The sequence below is a fragment of the Ahaetulla prasina genome, chromosome 16 (genome assembly GCF_028640845.1).
Source record: "Ahaetulla prasina isolate Xishuangbanna chromosome 16, ASM2864084v1, whole genome shotgun sequence".
Classification (NCBI taxonomy): domain Eukaryota; kingdom Metazoa; phylum Chordata; class Lepidosauria; order Squamata; family Colubridae; genus Ahaetulla; species Ahaetulla prasina.
The window spans coordinates 366024-390976 of NC_080554.1; the positions used below are offsets into that span (position 1 = coordinate 366024).

Sequence of the window (24953 nt, forward strand, 5' to 3'; positions counted from 1 at the left end):
GCCGGACCGTCTCTGCCCTCCGTCCCTCCCTGCAGGGGTCGGCCAAGGACGGCGTACCAGGAGGGGAGCCAAGGGCTTCCTCAGCAACTCAGCTCTTTTCTCTCAGGTGGCCTCAGAAAGCCGCGATCTAAATTGCAGCGGATGAACCGTCGCGAAGAACGAAGCTCCCCTCTGGGAATGGAGGCGAAAGGAAGGCGCTTCGATCGGAGGCCCGGCCGACTCGCTTGAGGCGGCACCACCCTCGGCGAGGAACGCGGAGCTCCCTCACTAGCGGCCTTTCCGCGCGCCGGACAGCTCCGCCGGGACCACGCCCCCGAGCCAATAGCAACGGGGGGCGGGGCTTCGGAGGCTGCGGCGCCCGGGCGAAGGCAAATGGCGGAAGCGCTGGGCGGAGCTTCGGGGACTTCCGGTCGGTGTTTGAGTGGCCGGACGCGGCTCCGGGTGAGTGGGGGGGTGGTGAGCGCCGCGGTCGCAGAGCGGGCCTCTCCGCGGGGGAGGGCAGGGGGGGTCCCCCGGGCGCTCGCTACAGCCGCTCCGGCCTTCCCGCGCAGGGGCCTGGAGGGGGAGGCGGGGGGTCTGGCGGGCTCTCCCTCCTCCCTGTAGCGCCTGTCGGCCCGGCTCGGAGGGCTCCGCGGGGCGGCACGTGGCTCCCGGCCCTCGGCGGCTTCCAGGGGCTTTCCAGAGGCGGGAGCTCCTCCCCCTGCCCGGCCCTCCCTGCCAGGCCGGAGGAGCCGCGGGCGGGGGAGTGCCGGCCGCGGTAATGCCCGTTGCGGATCCGGGGCGGCGTCGGCAGGGATCGAGAGGCCGGGGAGCCCCTCCGCCCAGCCGGACGGTTCCCCGACGGGCCCCCCTGGATGCTCCGTCCCGGCCCGCCGGTGGCTGCGGCTCCTTTCGGGGTCCTGAGGCGGTGAAAGCGCGGAAAGGCGCCGCCTGGTCCCCGGTCAGGACACGGGCCGGACTCCGGCTGTAGGTAGGTGGGAGGCCGGCCGTCCCGGAGCCCTCGGAGCCGGGCAGCGTTTCAGCCGCTGCTCCGCTCTCCCCGCCGCCCTTCGGGGTGAGTCTCTCCCGGGGCGCCCCGGACAACGCAGCGGAGGCTCAGCTTTGCCCCGCTGGGTTCAGCCCCGGCTGCAACAGCAGCAGCAGCGGCAGCCTCCGCCAAAAGAAGGGCTTGAGACGGAGGGAAGGGAAGGCAAGCTTCAGCCAGTCCGGCCGGTGCAGGAAACGATCTTCCGTCTGCCGACCAGAAAGTTGAGGATGGGAGACGGGATAAACTGGGGGCTTCGGTGGCTGGAAAGGGGAGCCCTTTTGCGGGAGAGGAGACGCTGCCTGTTGTGAGTGAGGGTCCTCGGGGCCACAGAAGGAGGCGATCGCTTTAAAGGGGTGGGCTGAGCCGGCAGGGTGTGTATGTGGAGCTGCCTTCGGAGCTGGTGCAGTCGTCCTTAGCCTTTGGCTCCAAAGGCAACTTGGCTAAAGCAGTCCACCACCCCTGCCCCTGCTGGCTCAGCCCACCTGGAGACCTGCTCACAAACTGCTGTGGATGATGGATGGCAGCCTAGCAGATGGCTGAGCCGCTTCAGCCAGGGCCCTTTGGAACCAGCCATTGCCCAGTTGGGAGCAGGGCCGGCAGCCCTAAAGCCGCAGCGGAGGGTTAGGTTAACCGATAAAGAGAAAGCCGTTTTTAACATGGAGCTGAACTGTGGCCGTTGTTCTTCCTTCCAGGGTTGTGAAGGCTACGCAAACAGGCTGGTTCACATGGCATCGGCCAGCGCAACCCCTCCTGGCTCTTTGGACGTAAACCAGCCAGGCTTCCCCAAGGAGATTCTGGGCACTGAACTGGTGGGCAAGTACCTGTGTTCAGAGTGCCGGAACATTTTGCGGCGGCCATTTCAAGCCCAGTGTGGCCATCGCTACTGCTCCTTTTGCTTGAAGAAGATTCTAAGGTGTCTTTGGCTTGCTTTGCTTTGCAGATGGAGAAAGTGTGCTGGGTTTCAAATGCTCTCCCCTGAGGACCAACTTTATGCTGGCAAAGATTATTACCCCAAATTCTTTACACCTTGCCAAGAGCCTGAGGGGAACGGATTCCTCCCATGGCTGACAGCTCAGCTGGCAGTCCCTTCCGGCTTTGGCTCTTGACATTTTCCAAGGTGTGAAAGATCTCTTAGGATCGCCCCACATGCAGTTTCGCCTGCTTAGTTCTGAACCAAATTCTCACCCCAGAAAGAAACTGCTACATCTTTTTCATAGCCTCTCCACCTCCGTCCCCCTGCAGAAAGAAAGGAAGCAAGTAAATCAGTCTTTGCAGCAAAAGGGAGCATCTGCTTAATTATACCCAAGAGAGGCTGTCTATCTCCTGCCAGTTTGGGGATTATTCCTGTTGCTTCAGGAGTTATAATACGGAGGGCATCAGCTGCACACCTCAGGATCAGTCAGAAAAGGAAGGGTGGTTCTTCCAATCATAAACAATTCTCCCCTGTGGGGGTGGCCGACAGCTATGCAATCAGTTGGAGCCAAACAAGGCCAACTGCACACGCTCAGAGAAACGCTGAATGATGTCAGGGCAAAAAATGCAGCCGCGTTCCTAGTTCAGGTGGCTTGTCTTGCTGGGGAATGGCTGGCCCAGTTGACTTGGGAGGGTCTCGGGGTTGTTCTCACGGTCTTCCTCTTCCTCGCCAGCTCAGGGCCCCAGAAGTGTGCAGCCTGCCTTCAAGAGGGGTTGTACGAAGAAGGTGCCTCGATCTTGGAAACAGGGGTGGTAAGTGCAGCCCCCTCGAGTGGAGTTTTGTCCAGCTGTTCTTCCAGGCAGCTCAGAGGGTGGAGGAGCTCGGTTGGGTCAGATGGGGGCCCTTGAAGTAAAGGCGAAGGGAGGTTCCCCCTCCCTCTGTTTCTCTTCCCTTTGAGGCACCTCGGTGCAAATTCTTGGCATTCCAAGCCGGTAACTGGGACAGGAATGAAGAGGGACCATCCTGATCAGGGTTTCAGCCCAGCCAGTCAGTTGGGAGAGTACCCCCGCCTTGCCTTCTCCCAGTGAAACTTTCCAGTTGGGCTGGCTTGCTGGTTTGGCCACGGATTGTGCCAGAATTGGCAGCTGCTCCCGTGTTCTTTCTTGGCCAACCCCACAGACAAGCTGTTGGTGTGGAGTTGACCGGCCAGTCTTTTCTTTGCATCTCTGTACTTAATCCTTCCCTTCTTGCCCCTTTGAGGCTTTCCCAGATAACGCAGCTCGGCGGGAAGTGGAGAGTCTCCCGGCCATCTGTCCCCACCAAGGTTGCACTTGGAAAGGCTCCATAAAAGAATATGAGGTAAAGATCCCAGAAGGGAGCCTTAAGCAGCCCTCCCGTGTCTGAGCTCGGTGGAAACGGCGGGGAAAATTGGCCCTTCTTTGTCTGGAGGGTGGGGGCCCGTCGTGTCCCACCAGGACCTTTTGTCAGAGCTGTATGTGGGGCAGTGGCACCGTCTCCTGCTCCATGTGAATTTGGGGCACCCTGAGGCTTCTCTTGCGTGCTCTGTGCTGTCTGGGGCCAGAGAGAGTCTTCCATGCGACTTTGTCCTCCCCAAGCAGGGTCCTTTTCCCCCCACCCTCCACCAGACTTCCAGACGCTTCCCTCTCCCCCACCCCCCGTGCCCAGTTCCAAAGTCTGCATGGAGGCTTCATGAAGCCGAGGGAGAACTGGCAGCCCTGGGTCTGAGGAGACTGCGCCACGCTCTGGGCAGGGGAGATGGAAGGGCCCGAGTTAGTTCTCTGGCCAAAGACTGAAGCCCACTTCCTCTCCCTGAAGAGGCCCCTCACATCCCCCCCTCCTTCACCTCTCTGCCATGGCCCAGTGGAGCAAAGTCTTCTCCAGCCCCCCTCCTGCACTTCCCATGGAGAACCAGAGAGTAAATCTCAGTTAGGCGCCTGTCTTGCTGTGTCTGCAGCTGGGCTGCGTGCTTTGAATGTCAGAGCTTCCAGCCTGGAAAGTCCCTGGCGGAAGCCTGCACAGTGACACCCTCTGGAAAGTCCCTAAAATACTTGCTGGCTATTCAACCCCCCCCCCCCCAGGACGGGGCCTGCTGGCAGCGCCTCTGCTCTGGGTCTGGTCTCTGGTTCTTGGGCAGCTTCTCCTGCCTGTCATCCGACACCAGCAAAGACAAGCTCCCCCCCCCCCGCCCACCTTTGACCGGCCGGCTGCCTTCTGGCGCTGCTTTTACTTTCTCTTTGGGTGGGGCGACACTGCAGGCTTGGCTCTGGAAAGTAAAAGTGCTTCCCTGCTACTTCCAGCCCTTTGAAAAGACCGTGAGGCCTGCCAGTGGTCACAGAGGTGCCTGGAAGAGCCTCAGTTGCATCTCCGCTTCCAGATGTGCGGCTTCCTGGCTTGGCTGGAGGTGGTTGCCTCTCTGCGAAGGGCCAACCCAAGATCCGACTTGGGAGGAGAGCAGCTCTCTCCGTCCATTCAGGTTCCAGGCCCAGCGGGGTGCAAATTGGCTCTCAGGAGAGTTCTGACTTCAGTGGGAGGCTGGAACATCTCAGCCAGGCAGGCCACCCAGCTCCCCTCAGTTCATTAGCCCAGCCAGGATATACAGAATACCACCTGCCTCTTCCCAATAGCAGCTTGTGTGCTTCAGCCCTCCCCCTCCCCCCACAAAAAACTGCAGGGTTCCTATCTGAAGCAGAGCAATGGGCCTGCCTCACTCCCGGCTGCCTCCCCCACCCACTGAGTTGATTTTGCAAACACAACAGTTGTAAAGGCTGTTGAAAATTATTATCGAGATCATTGGAAAATAAAGGAGCCCCAGCAAGAACAAGCTGGGTGGCCTTGAACTGATCCTCTCTGCAGCCATCAGATTACAGACATTCTTTGGGAGCAGAGTGTCAGCGCAATGGGGCTTTTGTGCCTCCCCTTTTGGGGTGAGTTTCCAGGCCCGGCGGCCGCTCCCTTCAAATGCAGCCTGCTTTCCTGAGCTGGTCTGGAGGGGCGTGGCTGGCGAGTGCCTTCCTTCGGCCTGCTGGCCATGCTGAAATGCCGGTCCTTCTGCTGCAGAGCTGCCACGAGGGGAGCTGCCCGGCCATGCTGGTGGCCTGTCCTGCGTGTCACAGCCTGGTTAGGCTGGACGAGAAGGAGCAGCACGCCGAGCAGGAGTGTCCCGAGAGGAGCCTCAGCTGCAAATACTGCCAAGCTCTTTTCCACTTCTCTGAAAGCAAGGTACGGGCCAGAGTTCACCCACCCCCCTACCCCTGAGAACTGCCCTAGGAAAAGCCAGGTGCATTATTGCAGCAGCAGCACTCAGAGGACAAAGGTGTGGCCTTGGTCTCGATTGCTCTGTTTCCCAGGCACTAGAGCTCTGCCTGCCTGCCTGCCTGCCTGCCTGCCTTCTTTCCTTCCTTCCGGGCAGCCTAGCCACTGAGTGCCGGCTGTGGAAGGCCAGCAATGTCCTTGGAGGAGGAGAGGTGAGGGCAGAATGTGAGCTAACCTGCAGCTTTGTTTTGCCAGGCCCACGAGGCCGTGTGCCCCAAACTTCCTCTGGCCTGCGAGGGCTGCGGAAAGATGATGATCCTCCGGGAGAAGGTCAGTAGTGAAGCCCTCGGCGTTAGCACCCCAACAAGGCCCCCTTGGGTGGCCCACCTTTCTACCCCCTGTGGTGGGGCGGGGCAATGACCTTGGCCTACCAGACGCCTCCCTCCACCAGCAGTGAGGCTCTGGGGGAAAGAGAGCAACCCAGTGTTTTTGAGATGGGCCCGTCACCCCTCACTCAGCTGTGAGATGGGGCAGAAATGACACCTTGTGGTGGGTGCAGGGATGTGCCTCCCGCTCCTTTTGAAGCTGCTCTTCTCTTCCACAGTTCCTGGACCACGTCAAGACCTGCAGCAAATGCAGAGCCCCCTGCAGATTCCAGCCGGTTGGCTGCACCCACCTGGTATTGCCGCTCGGGCTTCAAAGTGGAGGGGGAGGGGGAGGGGGAGGGGGGGTGGCATTGGAACAGCCCGTTTGGCCGCTTGGACGGCATCCCTGTGTCCCATCAGCCAGGCCCCCTCTTGGCCCGCCTGACTCTCCTGCTCTTCACAGATGGAGAACGAGAAGCTCCCCGAGCACGAGAGGAGCCACCTGGGCGAGCACCTCTACATGCTGCTGAGCTTCGTGCTGAGCTTGGGCTCTGCGTCCAGCAAGCTGGAGCCCCTGCTGGATCGCCTCTCGGCAGAGGCCGGCTGCATCCTGGCGGGGGGCAGGCCCCTGGTTCCGGAAGCGGAGCTGCCCAGCTCTTTAGAGCTGCTGGGAAAATGCGAGGCCCTGGAGAGGAAGACAGTCACTTTTGAGAACATCGTCTGTGTGCTAAACCGTGAGGTGGAGAAGGTGTCACTCGTGGCCGAAGCCGCCAGCCGACAACATCAGCTTGACCAGGAGAAGATCGAGGCCCTCAGTGCTAAGGTGGGATGGGGGTTGGTGGCTCCCTGGTGGTGAGACGTGGGGGGGGCATTCGGGGCGGGTCTCGGTCCCGCTTCCTGGCCTGGGCAAAGCAGAAGGGGAAGGGGTCACTTTGGGTGGCCTGAAGGGGGTGGTGGTGGCACAGGTTCAGCTGCAGGGCTCCGCACACACTCCTTCCAAGACTCTTGGCAGCAGCAGAGCTTCTTGGGAGCCCCGGTTCTGCCTTCCTGGTCCAGGTGCGGCAGCTGGAGAGGAGCATTGCCTTGAAGGACCTGGCCCTGGCTGAGATGGAGCATACCATCCAGGAGATGGAGGCAGCCTCCTACGACGGCATCTTCATCTGGAAGATTTCGGACTTTGCCAGGAAGCGGCAGGAGGCAGTCGCGGGGCGCTCTCCGGCCATCTTCTCCCCAGGTGGGAATGCCACCCGGGGAACATCCAGGCTCTGGTCTTGGGTGGACCAGGGGCGGGGGTGGGTGGGTGGGGCACAGGGGCTGCAGTCCAGAGAACAGGGTGGGGCAGGGCAGGGCAAGCCAAAGGAAACGGCCAGTGTCCTGCACGGCTTCCTCACAACTGCCTCCTACTCTGCTTGGCCAGCCTTCTACACCAGCAAGTACGGCTACAAGATGTGCCTGCGGATCTACCTCAATGGGGACGGCACCGGGCGTGGCAGCCACCTGTCTCTCTTCTTCGTAGTAATGAAAGGGCCCAATGACTCCCTGCTGCGGTGGCCTTTCAACCAGAAGGTAGGGTCCTGAGGGTCACAATGGGGGGGGGGGGGAGAGGCTGCTGGGCCTGCAGAAGTGGGGGGAGGGGTGCACTTGGCTTCTGAAGCTTCAGAGGAGGCCAACCAGAGCAGCCCCAGTGAGTGACCTCAAGGACAGAGGCCAAAAGGGATCCAGAGATGAGGGAGGCTACTGCCAGGTTCCTGTCTCCCCTGTAGGTCACCCTGATGCTGCTGGACCAGAATAACCGCGAACACGTCATTGACGCCTTCCGGCCCGATGTGACCTCCTCCTCCTTCCAGCGGCCCATCAGCGATATGAACATTGCCAGTGGCTGCCCTCTCTTCTGCCCCATTGCCAAGATGGAGTCCAAGAACTCCTACGTGTGCGAAGACACCATCTTCATTAAAGCCATTGTAGACCTCACAGGCCTTTAACGCCTTGCCCACTGGGGTCTCGGAGCACGGGGCTGCCCTGGGGGGTGGGGGCCTGGACCTGGAGGGCCCCCTGGGCAACGAGGACCTGGTGGACCTTTTAGCCTTGGACTGCCCCCTGGTCATGGGGAGTGGCTTGGAAGCCCAGGGGCCCCCCGAAGGAGGGGCCTTTTCTGGTCCCCCTGGTGGCTCCTCCCCTGCCTTGGATTGCTGTTGGCGGACTGGGAGGGGGTGGCCGCTACCTAGGCCAGAAAGGGGACCGAGAGGGGCTGGGCACCCAAAGGAAGGTCCAGCAGCTGGATTTGTGGCCAGTCTGGCAGGGGACCTTTACGGGCTGCTGACAGCGGAGCTGCTCCTGGCTAGCCTGTGTCCTCTGCCAGGCAATCCCCCTACCCGATCACGTTCTCTGGGTCTGGAGGCCTGGACACTGCAGGGAAAGTCACTCTAGCCGAGGTTGAGAAGGGATGGAAGGGTTCACGAGCAGAGATGAACCGTGGAGGGGTGGGGCGTTCCCAACAACAGAGACCTGGGAAATTTCTCCACTCCTCCTCCTCCACTGGTGGTGGCGCCGGGGGCGGCTCCTCTGAGGAGAAGCAAGGCCTGGCAGGAGTGTTGGGGTGATCCGAGGGGGTTTGGACTGTCCTGCTGAAATGCCCTTCCCTGGGCACATGAGAAAGCCGAATAAAACATTATAGAGACGAGAGCCCCGTTTTGCTCATCTTTGGGGAGAGGGGGTGCTGGGCTCTTCCCCTCCCAAAGGAAGATTTTCCCACCAGAGAGCAATCCCCCCACCACATGTCTTCTCAGAGGCAAGGGTGCCACCAGGAGGGCGAAAGGAGGCACTCCCGGATGCCAAAGATGCTCAATGCAAGAGCAACAACTCAAGCCAAGTTTATTAAGACCAAGCCATGCTGCACTGGGTAGCCAAGTTTGGCAGGGCGTGGAAGCTGCCCAGCCCTCCTCAAAAGTGCACATTCTTGAGCAGACACACAAAACAGGGTTCTTCCTGCTTCACAAAAGAAATAACCACCAGTCGTGCCTTCACATTTCCTCAAAAGCAAATGCGTTGCAGGGAACGTGGGCAATTTCCCCAAACCAGGGACGGGAGGCCACCCGTACTCCTTCCCAGGGGCTGGCAGGCTGCAGCTCCAAAACCTTTGGGGGGGGAGGGGGGCTCCTTGCCACCTGGGTCAACGAGAGCAGAGGCCCCGAAGGGAATCCAGCCCAGTGCCCAGCTATGTTTCTCTTACCTCCCCGTCAAGCAGAAATTCAGCAGGACCAGCACAGGTTTCCTGGCTCCCTTCATTCAAAGCCCAGGAGTCACATCAGAGGGTGGCAGCATCCTACAGGACTATGCCAGCCTGCAAGCAGAACGTCTCTTCCAAAAGGGCACCGGGCAGCACCTGCCAGCCTGCAGCTCCGTTCCTTGAATGGCGATTCTTCCAGGCCTCGCCCAAGCAGGGCATCCGTGAAGGTGAGCGGGCTGGGCCAGGGTCACTTGCAGGGGATGGACCTCCTGGCCCAAGGAAGCAAGCCCTGCCCAGCTCACGTTCCCTGCTTCGTGGCCCAGGAGAAGAGGCGTCTACGGAGCCTGGGCTTCTCCTCATGAAGGATCCGCACGGTGCGGGGAGAGCGCCACACTTTGATGGTGTTGTCCGCGCAAGCTGTCAGGAGGAGCTCCTGTTCCACAGGGCTGAAAGCCACCGAGTTGACCACGTCGTCATGCTGCAGTTTCGCCAAGCAGATGTCGTAGTGCCGGTCCCAGATGTATCCGTGGCGATCCTCGGCCCCACTGCATGGGGGGAGGAGGAAATATGTTGGTGACCATAGAACAAAGCTGGCAGAGAAGCTCTGGGAACATCACCACCACCAACTGCAAAACGCCTCAAGGGACTAGCCCTCAAAAAGGTGCCACGGGATCTGGAAGCCATCAATCCTTTGCTAAGGAGCCTTCGCTGGGCAGAGAGGAGGGAGGGCAAGGCTCACCTGGCCACAAAGTCCATGCTGACATCGAGGAAAATGAAGTTGAACTCTTCACTGGGGGTGTAGGCCCGGTGTGCCCGCAGAGCCCGCTTGACCTCCTTCATGGTCTTGAGGTCTAGCACACGGAGCTCAATCTCCTCAGCGATGGGCGGTGGCTGCAAAGGATCAGAAACAACGCAGCCCTCGGGCCAAGCGCGGCTGTTGACGTACAAGTACCTGGAGAGGCAGGCAGGGGGAGAGAGAGAGAGAGAGAGAGAGAGACGGGGCAGTCCCGCTGACCTTGTGGAGGGCAAGGTGGGAGCTGGGCGGCAGAGAGCTCCTGCTTGACCGGGCGCCTGGCAATCTCCCAACACAACCAGCCCTTCTCTAGTCTTTCCCTAAGCTTGTGGTTTCCCCCCCCCCCTGCCCCCAAGACCTTTCACCGCTGAGCTGAGGCATCGTGCCATCTGGTCTCCATCCCATGCCCAATTTTTCAATGTCCATTGGCAGCGTTCCCTACCTGTGGTCTGGGGAGAGACCCATGCCAATGATATGCCCGTGAATATCAATGACATGATCCAGCGAATCAAAAAATCTGTCCGAATTCCTCTCTTCCCCCAGAACAGGCCCTGCGGTTGTCATTTGGTGGGGAAGGATCTGTTTAATTCCTAGAGGGGAAGTGAAGAGGCAACTTGCTAGCTCGCCCCTGTGCCTCACAGGGTGGCACCAAACCTCTTTCACCGCCCCTGATCAGACCCAAGAGGGCCCCAAGCATCAGTGGGAGGCAGCCAGATATTCCAGCAAGGCTCTTCCTGTTGCCCGTCCCCAGGCTCTGCTCCACAATCCCTGAGGAGGGTTTTGCAGAAGTGCAAAGACCCTTCAGCAGCCATTTCTTACACACAGACGCACGCACACCCAAGGAAAAGGGCGCCCAGGTCCCTTACCAATCTGGTGCGGTGAATAGGTGAGGCAGCCGGTGGTGAAGACCAGGTATTTCTTGTTTCCACCCTGCATGGAGAGCAGGTTGGGCTCCGGGGGCTTCGTTCGGTTCCGGGCCAGGAGTCGGGCCACTTTTGTCTCCATCTCCATCTCCGTCATCATTGGCCGGACGCGTCCCGCCATGATGTCACTCAGGAAGCGGTCCAGCCCGTCTTCAGTCCCTGCCTCCCCTTCGGCCGCTGGGAAACCCCTCGGCTGGGGCCTCTCCTCCACCTCCTGGCTGTGGCTCTCCTTGTGGGGTAGAGCGGGGCCCTCCCCCACCTGCTCTCCAGGGCCTGCCAGCTCGTCCGGAGAGCTGTAGCGGCTGCAGTCAACGACCATGACCGTCCGAATGGTGCTGGCATTCAGGTTCTGGATTTTGAAGAGCCGTTTCACCACGTTGACGTTCTCGGACTCGACACCCTGTGAGTGAAGGGGCAAGCGGAGTCAGGCAACGGAGGCCTGGGGCTTCCTCCCCCCCCAGGTCACCCCAGGGGCGCAGCCTCGCTTCACCTGGAAGGCATTGTTCAGCCATAAGACGGAGCAGGAAGTGAGATACCCAATCCGGTGCAGGTTGCTGGAGATCAAGTTGGTCTCGTTCAGCCAGCAGCCAAAAACGTCATAGGGCTTATTGCGGACTCGGGATAGGAGTTCAAAGTTCTCTAAAAAAAGAACGGGAGGGCTCAAGAGACCCCCAGAGGTGCAAAACATCTTGAGCCACCAGAAGAAGATTTGGAGGGACAGGATTCCCCGGCTCTACCGGAGGGACCACTGGACCGTGTCCCTGCCCCATCCAGGCTCACCTGCTCTTCTAGGGAGAACCTAGGCTCTCTTCAACCTCTTGGCGGGCGCCCCGCAAACCTCCTTACCCAGGCCGATGACGGCAATCTCCCCTGAGGAGGAGGTCCGGGGACCCATAAAGACCCCAGAGACCAGGAGGAGGGAGTCGTCTGCGTTGAACTGGGAGAACTGAGTGTAGCTCCAGTTGTATTTCTTCATGCTGGTGCTGTGTAGCAGTGAGACCGGGAGATCATTGTTCCAGATCTGCAGCCAGAAAGGAAAAGGAACAGGGCAGTCTTGGGGGGGAGGGGGGGCTCCAAAGACCGGAGCGCAGATCCCACCCTGGGTTTTAGGGGCTTTGCGGCTGCTTTGCACATCACAGAGCAATAACTGGGTTTGGCCACCTGGGCTCAGTGGGGATCTGACCCCTCCCCACCCAGACCTTGACGGTGCAGTCCTTGGAGCAGGAGGCGAAGAGGAGGCCACTGTGGGCGAAGCTGAGGTGGAGGACCGGGTCCCCGTGCTCCTGCAGGCGCTGCACCTCCACGCGGGGGACGGCCTCGCATAGGCGCTGGAACTCCCCGTACCAAGAGGTGGCAGCTGCGGCGGAAACGGAGAGCGGCTCCTGAGGCCGTGCCGCCTTGTGCGGGACCCCCCACAGCCACCCCGCCCGGGGACCCCACGGGACTCTCCGCCGCATCGCCCACCTCCCTCCTCCGGCCGGGATTTGGGTCCCTTCGGCGCCAGCGGCTCAGAGCCAGATCCCCACCACGACCCCCCGCTCTGGGGAGGGGCTGGGGCTGCTGCGGGGGGAGGGGTGAAATCCAGCAGGTTCTGGAGAACCGGTAGCGGAACTTTTGAGCAGTTCGGAGAACCGGCAAATGCCACCTCCGGCCGGCCCCACAAAACCGGTAGCAAAAAAAATTGGATTTCACCACGGGGGGGGGAGGGGAGATCCGCCGGGGCCGCCCATCCTCCCCTCCCCCCCCGCCGACCTGGGTGCCTGGGGACGTGGCGGGCGACGCCGTAGTGCCGGTAGAAGAGCCCCTTCCACAGGACCTCGTCCCGGGCCACCCGGCGCCACTGCCGGCACACCCGCCCCGCGGCCAGCACGTCCGGGGGCGGCAGGAGGCGGAAGATCTCGACGAGGAGGCTGTCGGGGAGCATGGCCGCATCCTGCCGCCGCCGCCGGGCGCCCCGACCAGGGAGGCTCCCGCCGAGAGCGGCCCCTTCCCGGCCGCGCACTTCCTTCCGGCGAGCGGCGACACTTCCGTCAACGGAAGCCGAGAGGGCGATCCCGCTCTCTGGCTTTGCTTCGGTCAGACTCGATGAATCGAGCCCGGAGCGGAGCGCGCTTCCTCGGTCGGCAGAGGGCGCTCAGGCGCGCTTTGAGGAGCGGCGAGAGGCAAGCGACTGGCGGAGGAATTATGGGAGTTGAAGTCCGCGCTTTCTTAAAAGTTGCTGAGCTTGTCGGTGTGTGTGTGTGAGCCGGGTGGGGTGGGGTGGGGTGGGGGCTGCAGGTGGGTTCCAGAATCTGGGAGGAGAGGCGGCTCTTCAAGGATCCCAGAGGGGACACTTGGGCCATGCCAGCCCCGATGCCACTCGGATAGCTGGCAAGCAGCGCTGGAGAGGCCCCACTTGGAATTATTATTATTATTGAAAACCGTATTAATATTAATAGAGAAAAGGGAGGCCCAGGAGCTGCAGAAAACGCACAGAAGAGAGAAACCTGCTTCGAAAAGCCTCAACCCGGCGTTTCAAAGGCTTAGGATGACTTCAGTGCTAATGCTAAGGGACAGAAAACAGTGCCCTCGTGTGGTCAATGTAGGAATCGCAACCACAAAAGGAAATAATTTTTTTTAATGATTTTTATGGTTATTATTCTGTTGTTGTTTTTTATTATATCGTGCTCTTTGAGGGCTACATCATTGGAATGCAGCATTATGTCAGTCTAGTCTTTTTCTAATCCCAGAATGGGGAAGAAGTTAGGCCCTAGTCTTTGGCAACTTCAAAGAGGGCAAAAAAGGCAGGCTTTCCCAAGAAAGAACAGGGTATGGTGATCACTTTGGGGGCAAAGTCATCGGAATATAGCATTATGTCAGGTGTGGCCTAAAAACACCCAAACCGCTCCCTGCATGGCTTTAGTGCCCTCTTTGGGTTACAAAAGACTAGGGCCTGACTTTTTTGCTTACTTTGGGGTTAGAAAAAGACTAGACTGACATAATGCTGCATTCCAATGATCTAGCCCCCAATGAGCACGATATAGCAATAAATATAACAGAATAATAACCTTAAAAAGTATCATTTAAAAGGTTTATTTCCTTTTGTGATTGCAATGCCTACATTGACCACACGAGGGCACTGTTTTTCGTCCCTTAACTTAAAAAGTTAACTTAATTTACCTTAACTTAAAAAAGGCACATGAAGCTTTTTAAACTCAGGTTAAAACTTTTGAAGCAGGTTTCTCTCTTCTGTGCCTTTTCTGCAGCCCCTGGGCCTCCTGTTGGCCTATTAATGTTAATCATAAAGCTTTTAATAACAAAGATACAGAATAATAATCTGGAAATCCCATTAAAAAGGTTTACGGGTAGTCCTCAGCCTAGGACCACATTTGAGCCCAAAATTTCTGTTGCTAAGCAGGACAGCCGTTAAGCGAATTTTGTTCCATTTTACCGCTTTCTTGCCACAGTTGTTACATGAATCACTGCACTTGTTAAATTAGTAACAGGGCTGTTCCAGGACACCCCGGGAGGGTGGGAGCCAGCCTGGGCCAGGAAGGAGCAGGCTATGCCTCGGCTGCTCACGGCCAATGAAATGAGAAGGCAGGGTGGTCTCACCCTTCTGCTCAGCTTGGCTTCCATCCTTCAATCTATTTTCCTACAATCTAACAAAGAGAAGGACTAGAGGTGATGTGATAGCAATCTTCTGATATCTTTTTCTTTTGAATAAAGTTTTTTATATATAAACAAACAACATTTAGTATATCAGTCATTTCTTCTGTGTGACATCTTGGTGTTTTCTTCCTGGCTTTTCAATTTAGTCTGTTACAGTTTTTTCCACTAATTCAATATTCTAATTATACCATTTTCTTACATATATTTACTTATTCATATCCTTTTTCCAACCAATGGTAAAATTGATCCCATATCTTAAAATATTCTGAATCCTCTCTTTCTTTGAACATCAAAGTTAATCTATTCATTTCTGCACAATCTAAATTTTCTTTGATAACTTCTTCTTCCAGGGGCGTTTTCTCTGTTTTCCAGTTTTATGCAAAGACATTTCTAGCTGCTGTTATTACGTGTATAATCAAGTAAATATTTTCTTTACTAATATTCTCTGGGAGTATACCCAGTAAGAACAGCTCCGGTTTTAAATCAATATGTTGTTGGGTCATTTCTTCTAACCATGTCTTTATTTTATTCCAATAATTTTTAGCTTCTGGGCATGTCTTCTGATATCTAACGGACTGTCACAGAGAAGAGGGGGTCAACTTATTCGCCACAGCACCTGAGGTTAGGATAAGAAGTGACAGGTAGAAGCTTGTTAAAGAGAACTCCAATCTAGAACTAAGGAGAAATTTCCTGACAGCAAGGACAATAAATCCGTGCAACATCCTTCTTTCAGAAGTTGTGGGTGTTCTATCCCTGGAGGTCTTTTAGAAGAGATTGGGCAACCATTTGTCCGGAATGCTATAAGGACTCCTCTCTTGGGCAGGGGGTTTGACTACAAGACCTTCATGGTCCCTTCCAAGAACCTTATTGTTCTATGGTCTAAGCAGGAGAAGAGGGTTTGCTGGCTGTCCGGGGCCCGGAGGGAGCTGAGCTGAAGCCCCGAGAGCTTCTCTAAGAGGCTGTCTCGCAAACCGCAGGGTGCGTTGGGGGCCCCAGCTTTGTGAATGGCGCACTGCCCTTGGCTCCGGGGATGGTAGGACAGCGGCGGCGGCAGCAACAGCTGGGACCTCCCCAGTGGCCTTTTCTGGGAAGCCTGATTAATGCCTAACTGGGAGCCCTCCCTCCCTCCCTCCTGTGCCCAAGGGCACCCCGAGCGCTGCTGGTCATTGCCGTCCCACCATGGCTCCCATTGCTGTCCTTCTGGCTGGGCTTTTGCTGGCTTCACCCTCCTGGGCACGGAGGGCCAAACCCTCCAAGAACCCCATCGACAAGATCAGTGCCCAGGAACAGTTTGATCCCGCCCAGGTGAGCAGGGGGAAGGGGGGGCTCGTTTGGGGGAGCTTCCCCTGCGGTCACTCTGAGATGGCCAAGAGCCCTCAGAATCTGCCCTGCACTGGGCTGAAGAGGGCCTGGGAGGCAGCCCTCCTCTCTTCTTGCGGCTAACGAGCTTTTCTTTTCACCTCTCTGGCTGCATTTCGGAAGGGCCTGTCCTCCTACCCAACCGCCCTTTCCAGGGATCTAGCAGGTACCCTGGGCTGCACGCCCATAATCCTGATTGCGGTGCTTGTAAGCCGGTTCCTTATCTGCTCTGTTGGTACAGCTCCACTCTCCCTGCCAAACTCTTGACAAAAGCGGCTACAGTGCGGAGGAGGTGGCTCCCCCGATAAGAGGAAGGCTCTCCCCCCCCCCTCTCGGGGAGAAGGGCTGGCATAATACGCATCTTCTCTTCCCCTCTGGCTTTTGTTATAAGGAAATCTTAAATGAAAACGTGGCTCCAGTCCAGTGGTGGGATTCAAATAATTTAACAACCGGTTCTCTGCCCTAATGATTTTTTCCAACAACCAGTTCGCCAAACTGCTCAGAAAGCTAACAACCGGTTCGCCTGAAGTGGTGCGAACCGGCTGAATCCCACCACTGCTCCAGTCCCATTTTGTCTACTCAGTTTCAAGCTCAGAGGAGTCAATATACTACCTTGTTTTGGCAAATGAAAGAGTCAAGGATTTGTTTTAAAGTCACTGCTGAGGCCTATGGCATTTTAAAAAGTACGATTCATTGAACTGGCTCTTAGGCTTTATTTTTGCAATTGTGCCACATTTTAAGTATGGTTTGGGGCTGTGGGGGGAAACGGTTGCAGAGCTACTGCAAGGAACCCCAGCCACGCAGCCTCTAATCCACAGGGGGTCCAAGGGGGGGGGAAGGAGTGGTGGTGGTGAGACAAGATGGACAGCTCCCTCCTTTTGTAGTTTGCAGGAAAGTGGTTCCTGGTGGGGGTGGCCTCTGATTGCCTTTACCTGCGTGAAAATGGCTACCGGGTGGAAGCCACCAACGTGGTTGTGTCGGTGACTGACAGGGGCTCGCTGCTCTTTAGCACCTTCCGGCCTCTGTGAGTGTTTCGGGGACCCTGCACTCACTCAGGACGGGGCATCCAAGGGTGGGGGAGGGGAAATCAGTCTAGCTATGTCTCCAGGAGGGCCCTCACTAGTTCTCAGTCAGGGAGGGGAAGTCAATTCAGACTTGCAGGAGTCTGTCTGCAGCTGTCCCAAAGTAGGTCGTTTTGGACGGCTATTGTCCTTTTGTCTGTCTGTCCATCCTGCCTCAATGGGCTGACACCACCTCCGTCTCTACAGGGAGGGGATTTGCTGGAACATAAAGCAGAGCTATTTTGCCGGCAAGACCCCCGGGCGGTTCCTCTTGAAAGGTGAGAAGCAGGAGAGGAGAAGGCTTCCTTTCACTGGCCCTCGCGCAGGACAAGTTCTTCCTTAATCTCTCTGTGGTCCCCCCTCCAGGCCGAGCTGTCCCAGTAGACGTGGTGGTGGGAGAGACGGACTATAGCAGCTACGCCATCCTGTACTTCCAGAAGAACCGCAAGATCTCAGCCAAACTTTACGGTGTGAACAAAAACTGCAGCCTTAAGTTGGTGGGCTTTGGTGGGACTGGGGAGGGGGTAACAGTTCCCGCTGCCTTGCAGCCTCTCTGGGACAGCCTCCTTCCTTGCAGGCTGGGCAGATCCTGAGGAGGGGGCCTGGGGTATCTGAAGGAGAGGCGTGCCAGAGCCACCCTGTTCTTTAGGGAGATTGGCCGGCAAAGCTCTTGAGCTGCTTGAGGGAAGGAAAGGGCGGCTTGGCCTCCCCTAATCCTGCTCTCTCTCACGAAAGGACGGACGGCAAAGGTGGCAAGTAGCGTCCTGAAGAAGTTCGAAGCTGCCATGGCTGCCCTGGACATCAGCGAAGACTTCATCTTCTATTACCCCGTCTACGGTGCGCAGCTCGGTGCCCTCCGGGGGTGGGGCTGGAAGGTTTGCGCTCCCTGTCAGTCAGGCAGCTCCTGGGCAGCAACAGACCTCTCCATGCTGGGCCAAGCAAAGAGGCTCTGTGGGGTCTGTCTGTCGCAGGCCTTCGAAAACCACTTCATCCAAACAGCGCAGGGTCCGGGGTTGCGTTAACCCGACTTTCTCTTCCATCCCGGCTTTTTCCCGCAGGGTTTTGTAGCTCGGCAGACCAATTCCACATCCTTGACGGTGAGTTGCTGGCTTTAAAGCCTCCTCCGCCAAACTCGCCAGACCTGGGGCCTGAACCGGCAGCCTCGTCCACCCCTGGCGCCCGCAAGAGGCAGGCGGGCTTTGCATCCTCCACCGGCTGATGGGCAACGAGTACAAAGCCATGCTGGGGCTCTGATGGGGTTGTTGGTGTCTGCAGGAGGCTAAGCAGTGGCCTTTCGGGGGCAGATCCTCTGATCCCCTCCTGTATTTTCTCTTTCTGCTTCCCAGAAACGAAATACACAGGATAGCAGGAATCACAAGCGGTCCAACTCTCCACCCGTGTCAAGGCAGCCCGTGAGGACACTCACGAATAGAAACCACCCAAGTTTTTCTTTGGATGTGTTCCCATGAAAATAAAACAAGAAAACCCATTTTGACATTATTGATATTTGCACAAAAAAAAAAGGGATGTTAGCTAAAATTCAGGTTTGAGTTGCTTGCTGAAAGGTAGAACTGGGCCTGTAATGAGCCCACCCCCACCCCCACCCCAGTCCCTGTGGCTACCTCAACTGTCCCGAAGCATAGGGAGCCTTCTGGCCGCAGATTAAAATGGGCTGTGGGGCTGTGGGGGGAATGCAGGGGGGCTGGGCTGCAAGTGGTGGAACAAACGCTGGGCTTTTTTGCAAAGGAGGATCAGCGGCTCTCCTGCCTGATGCCCCCCCAAAGGTTTCTCCCCCCACTTCCAGGGATGCCAGGCTGGGTGCAACTAGACATTGTTTTCTCGCAGAGTCCCCCCCCCCCCCCGCAGTGCCACAGAGGCCCCGCCCCACTCAGCTGCCCTGCCTTCAGGCCTGGACTGTTCTCGGACTCTTCGGCTTTTGCTGAGAAAGCAGTTCTGGAAAGCGCTGGCTGCCCCCCCCCCCACCGCCCAGCTTGTTCTCTTGGCGGCTGCCTTGTTTTGCTGGTCCCGCTCCAGGAAGCCTCTGCACGTGCTGTTTACCCAGCGCCACCGCCATGCCCCCCTCGCCTGGCTCTGGCAAGGTCCCCTCCGGCTCCAAAGGGGGTGGCAGCCATGGTTCTCTTGCTGGCTGGCTCCTTCCCTGACCCCTTCTGGAAGGGTTGGGCCCGGGGACGAGTCCAGCCAAAGCCTCCGGCCAATGGCTGGCCTTTCTTGGGCCAGGCTGAGCTGCGTCGAGGCTGGGGTAGCCGCTGCCAGACCCAGATACTTGCTCCCCTGCTGATCTCCAGCCCCTTGTCCTCCCCACTCAGCTCACTGCCCCATCCTGCCCCTCATTCAGCCATGCCTGAGAATGGGCTCGACTCTGCGTCCAGTCTGGCGGCTGCCGGAATGCTCTTTGGCCCTCTTTCGGACTCAATTCGGAAGCTGAGTGAGGGCTGATAGCCGTCCGGCCTCTCCTTCAGGGACTCCACCCCATCCCCCACTCCACTGCCAATGCAGCAGCCCCCCCCCCCCTGCCGCCGCAAAGGCACGGGTTTTAGGCTTTCTTGGCTTGGGAATTGGAGAATGGACGGTGTGGCTGGACCTTCAAACTGACACAGCGCTGCTGTTCCTGTTCTTCTTGCCAAGCGCAATCAAGACACCAGGTAGTGCCCACCAGCAAAATGCCACCCCCCAGAAGGAAGCAGCAAGGCGTGCTGGGCATCAGGCTGAGGGGCAGCCAAGGTCTGGGCGCTGTGATCAGGCATGCCTCCGTGGGCTCCTTCCCTTCTCCTCAGAAGAGAAGAATTGAATGAGGCAGCCCTGCGCTTTGTACACGGAGGGAGGGGCCGTCCCTCTACACTCAGCCTGGCTGATGGGAGGGGGGGCAGGCTCCTCCACCTTCCAGCAGGGGGAGGGGGTCTCCTTGGTGGGCCTGCAGGCTGATGCTCGTGCAGCTGGGCCCTCCAGCACAGAGCAGAGCAGAGTGGGGGCCAGTTGCCCGTTCTGTTTTCCTGCTTTCAGCTTGCATAATGCTGCCAGGAGGGGCGGGGAAGCAGGGCCGGCCTCCAGCATAGGTCGCCGCTTGACCTACTGCTGGGCTGCCCAATATATAGCCGCCCGCCCTGCTTTCTGGCTGACCATTCCTGCTGAAGCCTTTGCAGAGACGCCACACCAGGTAGAACCCAGGAACGCCGGCTTCGGCATGTGGGCACAACTGTCTGCCGTTTTGGCCCTCCTTTGCCTGCTGCAGGTGCAGGCCGAGCTGCCCGTTCAGGCTGACTTCCAGCAAGAGCAGGTAACCGGAGTGCCACCCTGGTGCCCTTTGGCAAACCTCTTGGTGGGCTCCTCAGCCGAGCCAGTGGGCGGAAAGGCTCAGAGTCCTTGGTTCTGTGTGTGTGTGTGTGTGTGTTGGGAGGGGGGTGTCTGAAGAATATGAAGGAAGAGCCCCCGTCACTTGTCCACACTCCTTGCGAAGGGCTGGGCTCAGTGGTGGGATTCAAATAATTTAACCACCGCTTCTCTGCCCTAATAATTTCTTCCAACAACCAGTTCAGCAAACTGCTCAGAAAGTTAACAACCGGTTCTCTCGAAGTGGTGCAAACCGGCTGAATCCCACCACTGGCTGTGCTGCAGAAGGCTTGAGGGTGGGCATCAGAGGCTGCCACAAATGGAAGCAACCTCCCCCCCACCCAAGTTTAAAAGCTCCCCCTTTTCTGCTGCTACCGACTTTTTCAAACCTGGAAGGAACCCGGCTGCCTTCGGTCCATCAGGATCTTTGGGGCCTGGAGCGGCCGATGGCACCAAGTGGCCCCAACCAAATCTTCTCATATTTCTGCTCTTCTACCTGGGTGGTCTGAGCCAAGGAGGGTGGGGGAGGCCAAGGGTGCCTGATTCGTCTCTCCTCCTCCCCCCCAGTTCACAGGCACCTGGTACAGCATCGGCCTGGCCTCCAACTCCCGCTGGTTCAAAGAGAAAAGGCAGGTCATCAAGATGTGCACTACGGTGGTCTCGCCCACGGAAGACGGGAATCTGGACATTGCCTCCACCTACCCCAAGTAAGGGGGCTCTGCTGCCAGGCTCTGCCCGGGGGGGGGGCTCTTCTGGAGGGGGATGATGGGGAGACTCGGGGCCCCTGTGCCAGAGCTCTGAGCTGCCCAGATGGGTTGCTGCTTCCCCGCAGAGCCAATCCTGCTGCGGCCGCCTCCTGGCCTAACCTCCCTCTCCCTCCCTTCCTGACAGGCTTGACCAGTGCGAGACCAAGAGGACCGTTTTCCTCCGGACGGAGGAGCCAGGCCGCTTCACTTACACCAGCCCTTGTACGTGGGAGCCCCTCTCCCACCCCCCTGAAGACCCCCTGCCCTCTGCCTGCTCCGCCTCTCCAAGGGAGCTGATCGAACAGTCTGGTTTGCCAGCAGGATGAAACTGGTTTGCAGCCCCCCACCGCCCAGCTTGTTCTCTTGGCGGCTGCCTTGTTTTGCTGTTCCAGCTCCAGGAAGCCTCTGCACGTGCTGTTTACCCAGCGCCACCGCCATGCCCCCCTCGCCTGGCTCTGGCAAGGTCCCCTCCGGCTCCAAAGGGGGTGGCAGCCATGGTTCTCTTGCTGGCTGGCTCCTTCCCTGACCCCTTCTGGAAGGGTTGGGCCCGGGGACGAGTCCAGCCAAAGCCTCCGGCCAATGGCTGGCCTTTCTTGGGCCAGGCTGAGCTGCGTCGAGGGAGGGGTAGCCGCTGCCAGACCCAGATACTTGCTCCCCTGCTGATCTCCAGCCCCTTGTCCTCCCCACTCAGCTCACTGCCCCATCCTGCCCCTCATTCAGCCATGCCTGAGAATGGGCTCGACTCTGCGTCCAGTCTGGCGGCTGCCGGAATGCTCTTTGGCCCTCTTTCGGACTCAATTCGGAAGCTGAGTGAGGGCTGATAGCCGTCCGGCCTCTCCTTCAGGGACTCCACCCCATCCCCCACTCCACTGCCAATGCAGCAGCCCCCCCCCTGCCACCGCAAAGGCACGGGTTTTAGGCTTTCTTGGCTTGGGAACTGCAGAATGGACGGTGTGGCTGGACCTTCAAACTGACACAGCGCTGCTGTTCCTGTTCTTCTTGCCAAGCGCAATCAAGACACCAGGTAGTGCCCACCAGCAAAATGCCACCCCCCAGAAGGAAGCAGCAAGGCGTGCTGGGCATCAGGCTGAGGGGCAGCCAAGGTCTGGGCGCTGTGATCAGGCATGCCTCCGTGGGCTCCTTCCCTTCTCCTCGGAAGAGAAGAATTGAATGAGGCAGCCCTGCGCTTTGTACACGGAGGGAGGGGCCGTCCCTCTACACTCAGCCTGGCTGATGGGAGGGGGGGCAGGCTCCTCCACCTTCCAGCAGGGGGAGGGGGTCTCCTTGGTGGGCCTGCAGGCTGATGCTCGTGCAGCTGGGCCCTCCAGCACAGAGCAGAGCAGAGTGGGGGCCAGTTGCCCGTTCTGTTTTCCTGCTTTCAGCTTGCATAATGCTGCCAGGAGGGGGCGGGGGGGGGGGAAGCAGGGGCCGGCCTCCAGCATAGGTCGCCGCTTGACCTACTGCTGGGCTGCCCAATATATAGCCGCCCGCCCTGCTTTCTGGCTGACCATTCCTGCTGAAGCCTTTGCAGAGACGCCACACCAGGTAGAACCCAGGAACGCCGGCTTCGGCATGTGGGCACAACTGTCTGCCGTTTTGGCCCTCCTTTGCCTGCTGCAGGTGCAGGCCGAGCTGCCCGTTCAGGCTGACTTCCAGCAAGAGCAGGTAACCGGAGTGCCACCCTGGTGCCCTTTGGCAAACCTCTTGGTGGGCTCCTCAGCCGAGCCAGTGGGCGGAAAGGCTCAGAGTCCTTGGTTCTGTGTGTGTGTGTGTGTGTGTTGGGAGGGGGGTGTCTGAAGAATATGAAGGAAGAGCCCCCGTCACTTGTCCACACTCCTTGCGAAGGGCTGGGCTCAGTGGTGGGATTCAAATAATTTAACCACCGCTTCTCTGCCCTAATAATTTCTTCCAACAACCAGTTCAGCAAACTGCTCAGAAAGTTAACAACCGGTTCTCTCGAAGTGGTGCAAACCGGCTGAATCCCACCACTGGCTGTGCTGCAGAAGGCTTGAGGGTGGGCATCAGAGGCTGCCACAAATGGAAGCAACCTCCCCCCCACCCAAGTTTAAAAGCTCCCCCTTTTCTGCTGCTACCGACTTTTTCAAACCTGGAAGGAACCCGGCTGCCTTCGGTCCATCAGGATCTTTGGGGCCTGGAGCGGCCGATGGCACCAAGTGGCCCCAACCAAATCTTCTCATATTTCTGCTCTTCTACCTGGGTGGTCTGAGCCAAGGAGGGTGGGGGAGGCCAAGGGTGCCTGATTCGTCTCTCCTCCTCCCCCCCAGTTCACAGGCACCTGGTACAGCATCGGCCTGGCCTCCAACTCCCGCTGGTTCAAAGAGAAAAGGCAGGTCATCAAGATGTGCACTACGGTGGTCTCGCCCACGGAAGACGGGAATCTGGACATTGCCTCCACCTACCCCAAGTAAGGGGGCTCTGCTGCCAGGCTCTGCCCGGGGGGGGGGCTCTTCTGGAGGGGGATGGTGGGGAGACTCGGGGCCCCTGTGCCAGAGCTCTGAGCTGCCCAGATGGGTTGCTGCTTCCCCGCAGAGCCAATCCTGCTGCGGCCGCCTCCTGGCCTAACCTCCCTCTCCCTCCCTTCCTGACAGGCTTGACCAGTGCGAGACCAAGAGGACCGTTTTCCTCCGGACGGAGGAGCCAGGCCGCTTCACTTACACCAGCCCTTGTACGTGGGAGCCCCTCTCCCACCCCCCTGAAGACCCCCTGCCCTCTGCCTGCTCCGCTCTCTCCAAAGGGAGCTGATCGAACAGTCTGGTTTGCCAGCAGGATGAAACTGGTTTGCAGCCCCCCCACCCGGTCCAACTTCCAGCATTTCCTGGCCAGAGGGATTAGCCCCTCCTCCCTGTCCTGCCCCCAGCCCCCAGGAGTGGGGGTGGGGGTGGGAAGAAGGCTGGAGGAGCAGAAGGGCAACAAGGGAGCCCATAAGACTAGCCTTCTTGCCTACCGTGCCCCCCCCCGCCCGGTCCCCTCTCCCCAGCCTCTTGCTTTGCTCCTCTTCCTCATCCCTGCCCTCCCCGCTTCCTCAACTCATTCAGGGCAGTGCCAGATGCATTGGGCACCCATTCCCGTCAGCCCCAGCCAGCATGATGGGACTCCTGGGAAGGCTAGACTGGTAGCCTCAGGGATAGGGAGGGAGGGAGGGAGGGAAGAGGAGCTGAGCCAGATTCCCCCCCCCCCGAGACAATTCCCTGCCCATTGCAAGGAGGGTGATGTGGCTGCCAAGAGGGCTGCGGGGGAGGGAGACCCTCTGCCTGCCTTAAGGGGAGGGGTCCTCAACCCTTGTCCCCCCCACCCCCCCGTGGGCTCTGCTCCTCTTTCAGGGTCAGGAAGCGCCCACAACATCCGGGTGCTGGAGACCAACTACAACGAGTACGCGCTGCTGGGGGACACCATCACCAAGGGGGCCGACACCTTCACCATGGTCACCCTGTACGGTAGGTGCAGCTGGCGCCTCCCCAGCCCTTCTGCGGGCGGGCTCTGCCGGGGGGGGGGGGAGTGCCAGGGTCCCTCACCCGCTCTGCTTTCCGGTGTCAGGGAGGCAGAAGCAGCTGCGGCCGGAGCTGCTGGCAAAGTTCACCCAGACAGCCTTGACCCAGGGCCTCGCCCAGGAAGACATCCTCATCTTGCCCCGGACTGGTGAGGGCACTGGCGGGCGGGCTTTGCAGGGCGGGTGGGGGCTGGGCTGGAGGGGCTTCCTCGAGCCCTCTGTTGACCCTTTTCCCTGCCTTCCTCCTGATCAGATCTCTGCATGGGAGGAAGCGCGTAGGTGAGTGGCTTTCGTTCAGTATCCAAGAAGGTAAATTTTTGGGTCACTTTTTAACCTTTTGTTTTGTTTTGTTATTTCTCTTCTTCTTTCCCCTTGGCATTTGAATGTTTCTTTTGAAAATTTAAGACATTTTATTTATTTAATATTTACTTAAATAGATACTGTCTTTTTTAAAAAACAAACAAACCAGAAAATATCCAAAGACTCTTGAAATAACTTTCTCTTCCTCCTTTTTTTCTGCAGTTACTCGCCTGGCTTCTGGCTCCCGCCTCCAAGGGAGGGAGGGGGAGGCAAGACCCCTTTCTCCCTGCAGTGCTGGAATTCTCCCTGTGGCCTCCTTTCCCCTCCAGCCCAGCACCGACCCACCCCCGCCTGCCTCTCGCCTGATAGCAGCCTTCCTCCTGCCCTGGAAATATTAATAATAGCAATAATAAAAGAAAATGTAACACAGTTTGGTGTCGTTGCTGCTGCCTTTCGGTGG

General features: G+C 58.5%; 5 protein-coding genes across 12 annotated transcripts; 4 read left to right on the top strand and 1 right to left on the bottom strand.

Annotated features, from left to right (window-relative positions):
• Positions 1–149: 149 nt before the first annotated feature.
• TRAF2 (TNF receptor associated factor 2) lies at positions 150–8240 on the top strand. Of its 3 annotated transcripts, none has more exons than XM_058159225.1 (11): positions 150–441; positions 1720–1840; positions 2679–2752; positions 3201–3299; positions 5019–5180; positions 5469–5543; positions 5818–5892; positions 6042–6401; positions 6635–6812; positions 6996–7144; positions 7342–8240. In XM_058159225.1, the coding sequence occupies exons 1-11, from the start codon at positions 373–375 to the stop codon at positions 7558–7560; spliced, it is 1581 nt and encodes a 526-aa protein (XP_058015208.1). In that variant the 5' UTR covers positions 150–372; the 3' UTR covers positions 7561–8240. The 3 variants fall into 3 exon arrangements, with proteins under 3 accessions (XP_058015208.1, XP_058015206.1, XP_058015207.1); XM_058159223.1 differs by having other exon boundaries at positions 1720–1940; positions 2674–2752; positions 7342–8239; XM_058159224.1 differs by lacking the exon at positions 150–441 and adding an exon at positions 492–970 and having other exon boundaries at positions 1720–1940; positions 2674–2752; positions 7342–8238.
• On the bottom strand, positions 6125–12546 carry FBXW5 (F-box and WD repeat domain containing 5). Of its 3 annotated transcripts, XR_009152292.1 has the most exons (9): positions 12273–12545; positions 11720–11877; positions 11367–11541; positions 11011–11159; positions 10464–10920; positions 10040–10187; positions 9544–9756; positions 8808–9349; positions 6125–6263 (listed from the first exon to the last, which is right to left on the bottom strand). XR_009152292.1 is itself a non-coding variant. In XM_058159221.1 (8 exons), the coding sequence occupies exons 1-8, from the start codon at positions 12442–12444 to the stop codon at positions 9103–9105; spliced, it is 1719 nt and encodes a 572-aa protein (XP_058015204.1). In that variant the 5' UTR covers positions 12445–12545; the 3' UTR covers positions 8433–9102. The 3 variants fall into 3 exon arrangements, 2 of the variants coding, with proteins under 2 accessions (XP_058015204.1, XP_058015205.1); XM_058159221.1 differs by lacking the exon at positions 6125–6263 and having other exon boundaries at positions 8433–9349; XM_058159222.1 differs by lacking the exons at positions 6125–6263; positions 11720–11877 and having other exon boundaries at positions 8433–9349; positions 12273–12546.
• A 75-nt stretch (positions 12547–12621) lies between these two features.
• On the top strand, positions 12622–18161 carry C8G (complement C8 gamma chain). Of its 3 annotated transcripts, XM_058159228.1 has the most exons (8): positions 12622–12750; positions 14716–15476; positions 16415–16554; positions 16799–16869; positions 16958–17059; positions 17327–17428; positions 17650–17688; positions 17938–18161. In XM_058159228.1, exons 2-8 carry the CDS (start codon positions 15351–15353, stop codon positions 17955–17957), a joined length of 600 nt encoding a protein of 199 aa, XP_058015211.1. In that variant the 5' UTR covers positions 12622–12750; positions 14716–15350; the 3' UTR covers positions 17958–18161. The 3 variants fall into 3 exon arrangements, with proteins under 3 accessions (XP_058015211.1, XP_058015210.1, XP_058015209.1); XM_058159227.1 differs by having other exon boundaries at positions 17650–18161; XM_058159226.1 differs by lacking the exon at positions 17938–18161 and having other exon boundaries at positions 12652–12752; positions 17327–17791.
• A 739-nt stretch (positions 18162–18900) lies between these two features.
• Positions 18901–21011, top strand: LOC131186188 (lipocalin-like). The gene is made up of 4 exons (XM_058159533.1): positions 18901–19254; positions 19705–19886; positions 20507–20646; positions 20831–21011. Exons 2-4 carry the CDS (start codon positions 19794–19796, stop codon positions 21009–21011), a joined length of 414 nt encoding a protein of 137 aa, XP_058015516.1. The 5' UTR covers positions 18901–19254; positions 19705–19793.
• Positions 21012–21196: 185 nt separating this feature from the next.
• Positions 21197–24922, top strand: LOC131186041 (lipocalin-like). 2 transcript variants are annotated; one of them, XM_058159245.1, is made up of 8 exons: positions 21197–21709; positions 22169–22350; positions 22971–23110; positions 23295–23371; positions 24027–24140; positions 24241–24342; positions 24447–24502; positions 24716–24922. In XM_058159245.1, exons 2-7 carry the CDS (start codon positions 22258–22260, stop codon positions 24470–24472), a joined length of 552 nt encoding a protein of 183 aa, XP_058015228.1. In that variant the 5' UTR covers positions 21197–21709; positions 22169–22257; the 3' UTR covers positions 24473–24502; positions 24716–24922. The 2 variants fall into 2 exon arrangements, with proteins under 2 accessions (XP_058015228.1, XP_058015227.1); XM_058159244.1 differs by having other exon boundaries at positions 21218–21709; positions 24447–24472.
• Positions 24923–24953: the final 31 nt, after the last annotated feature.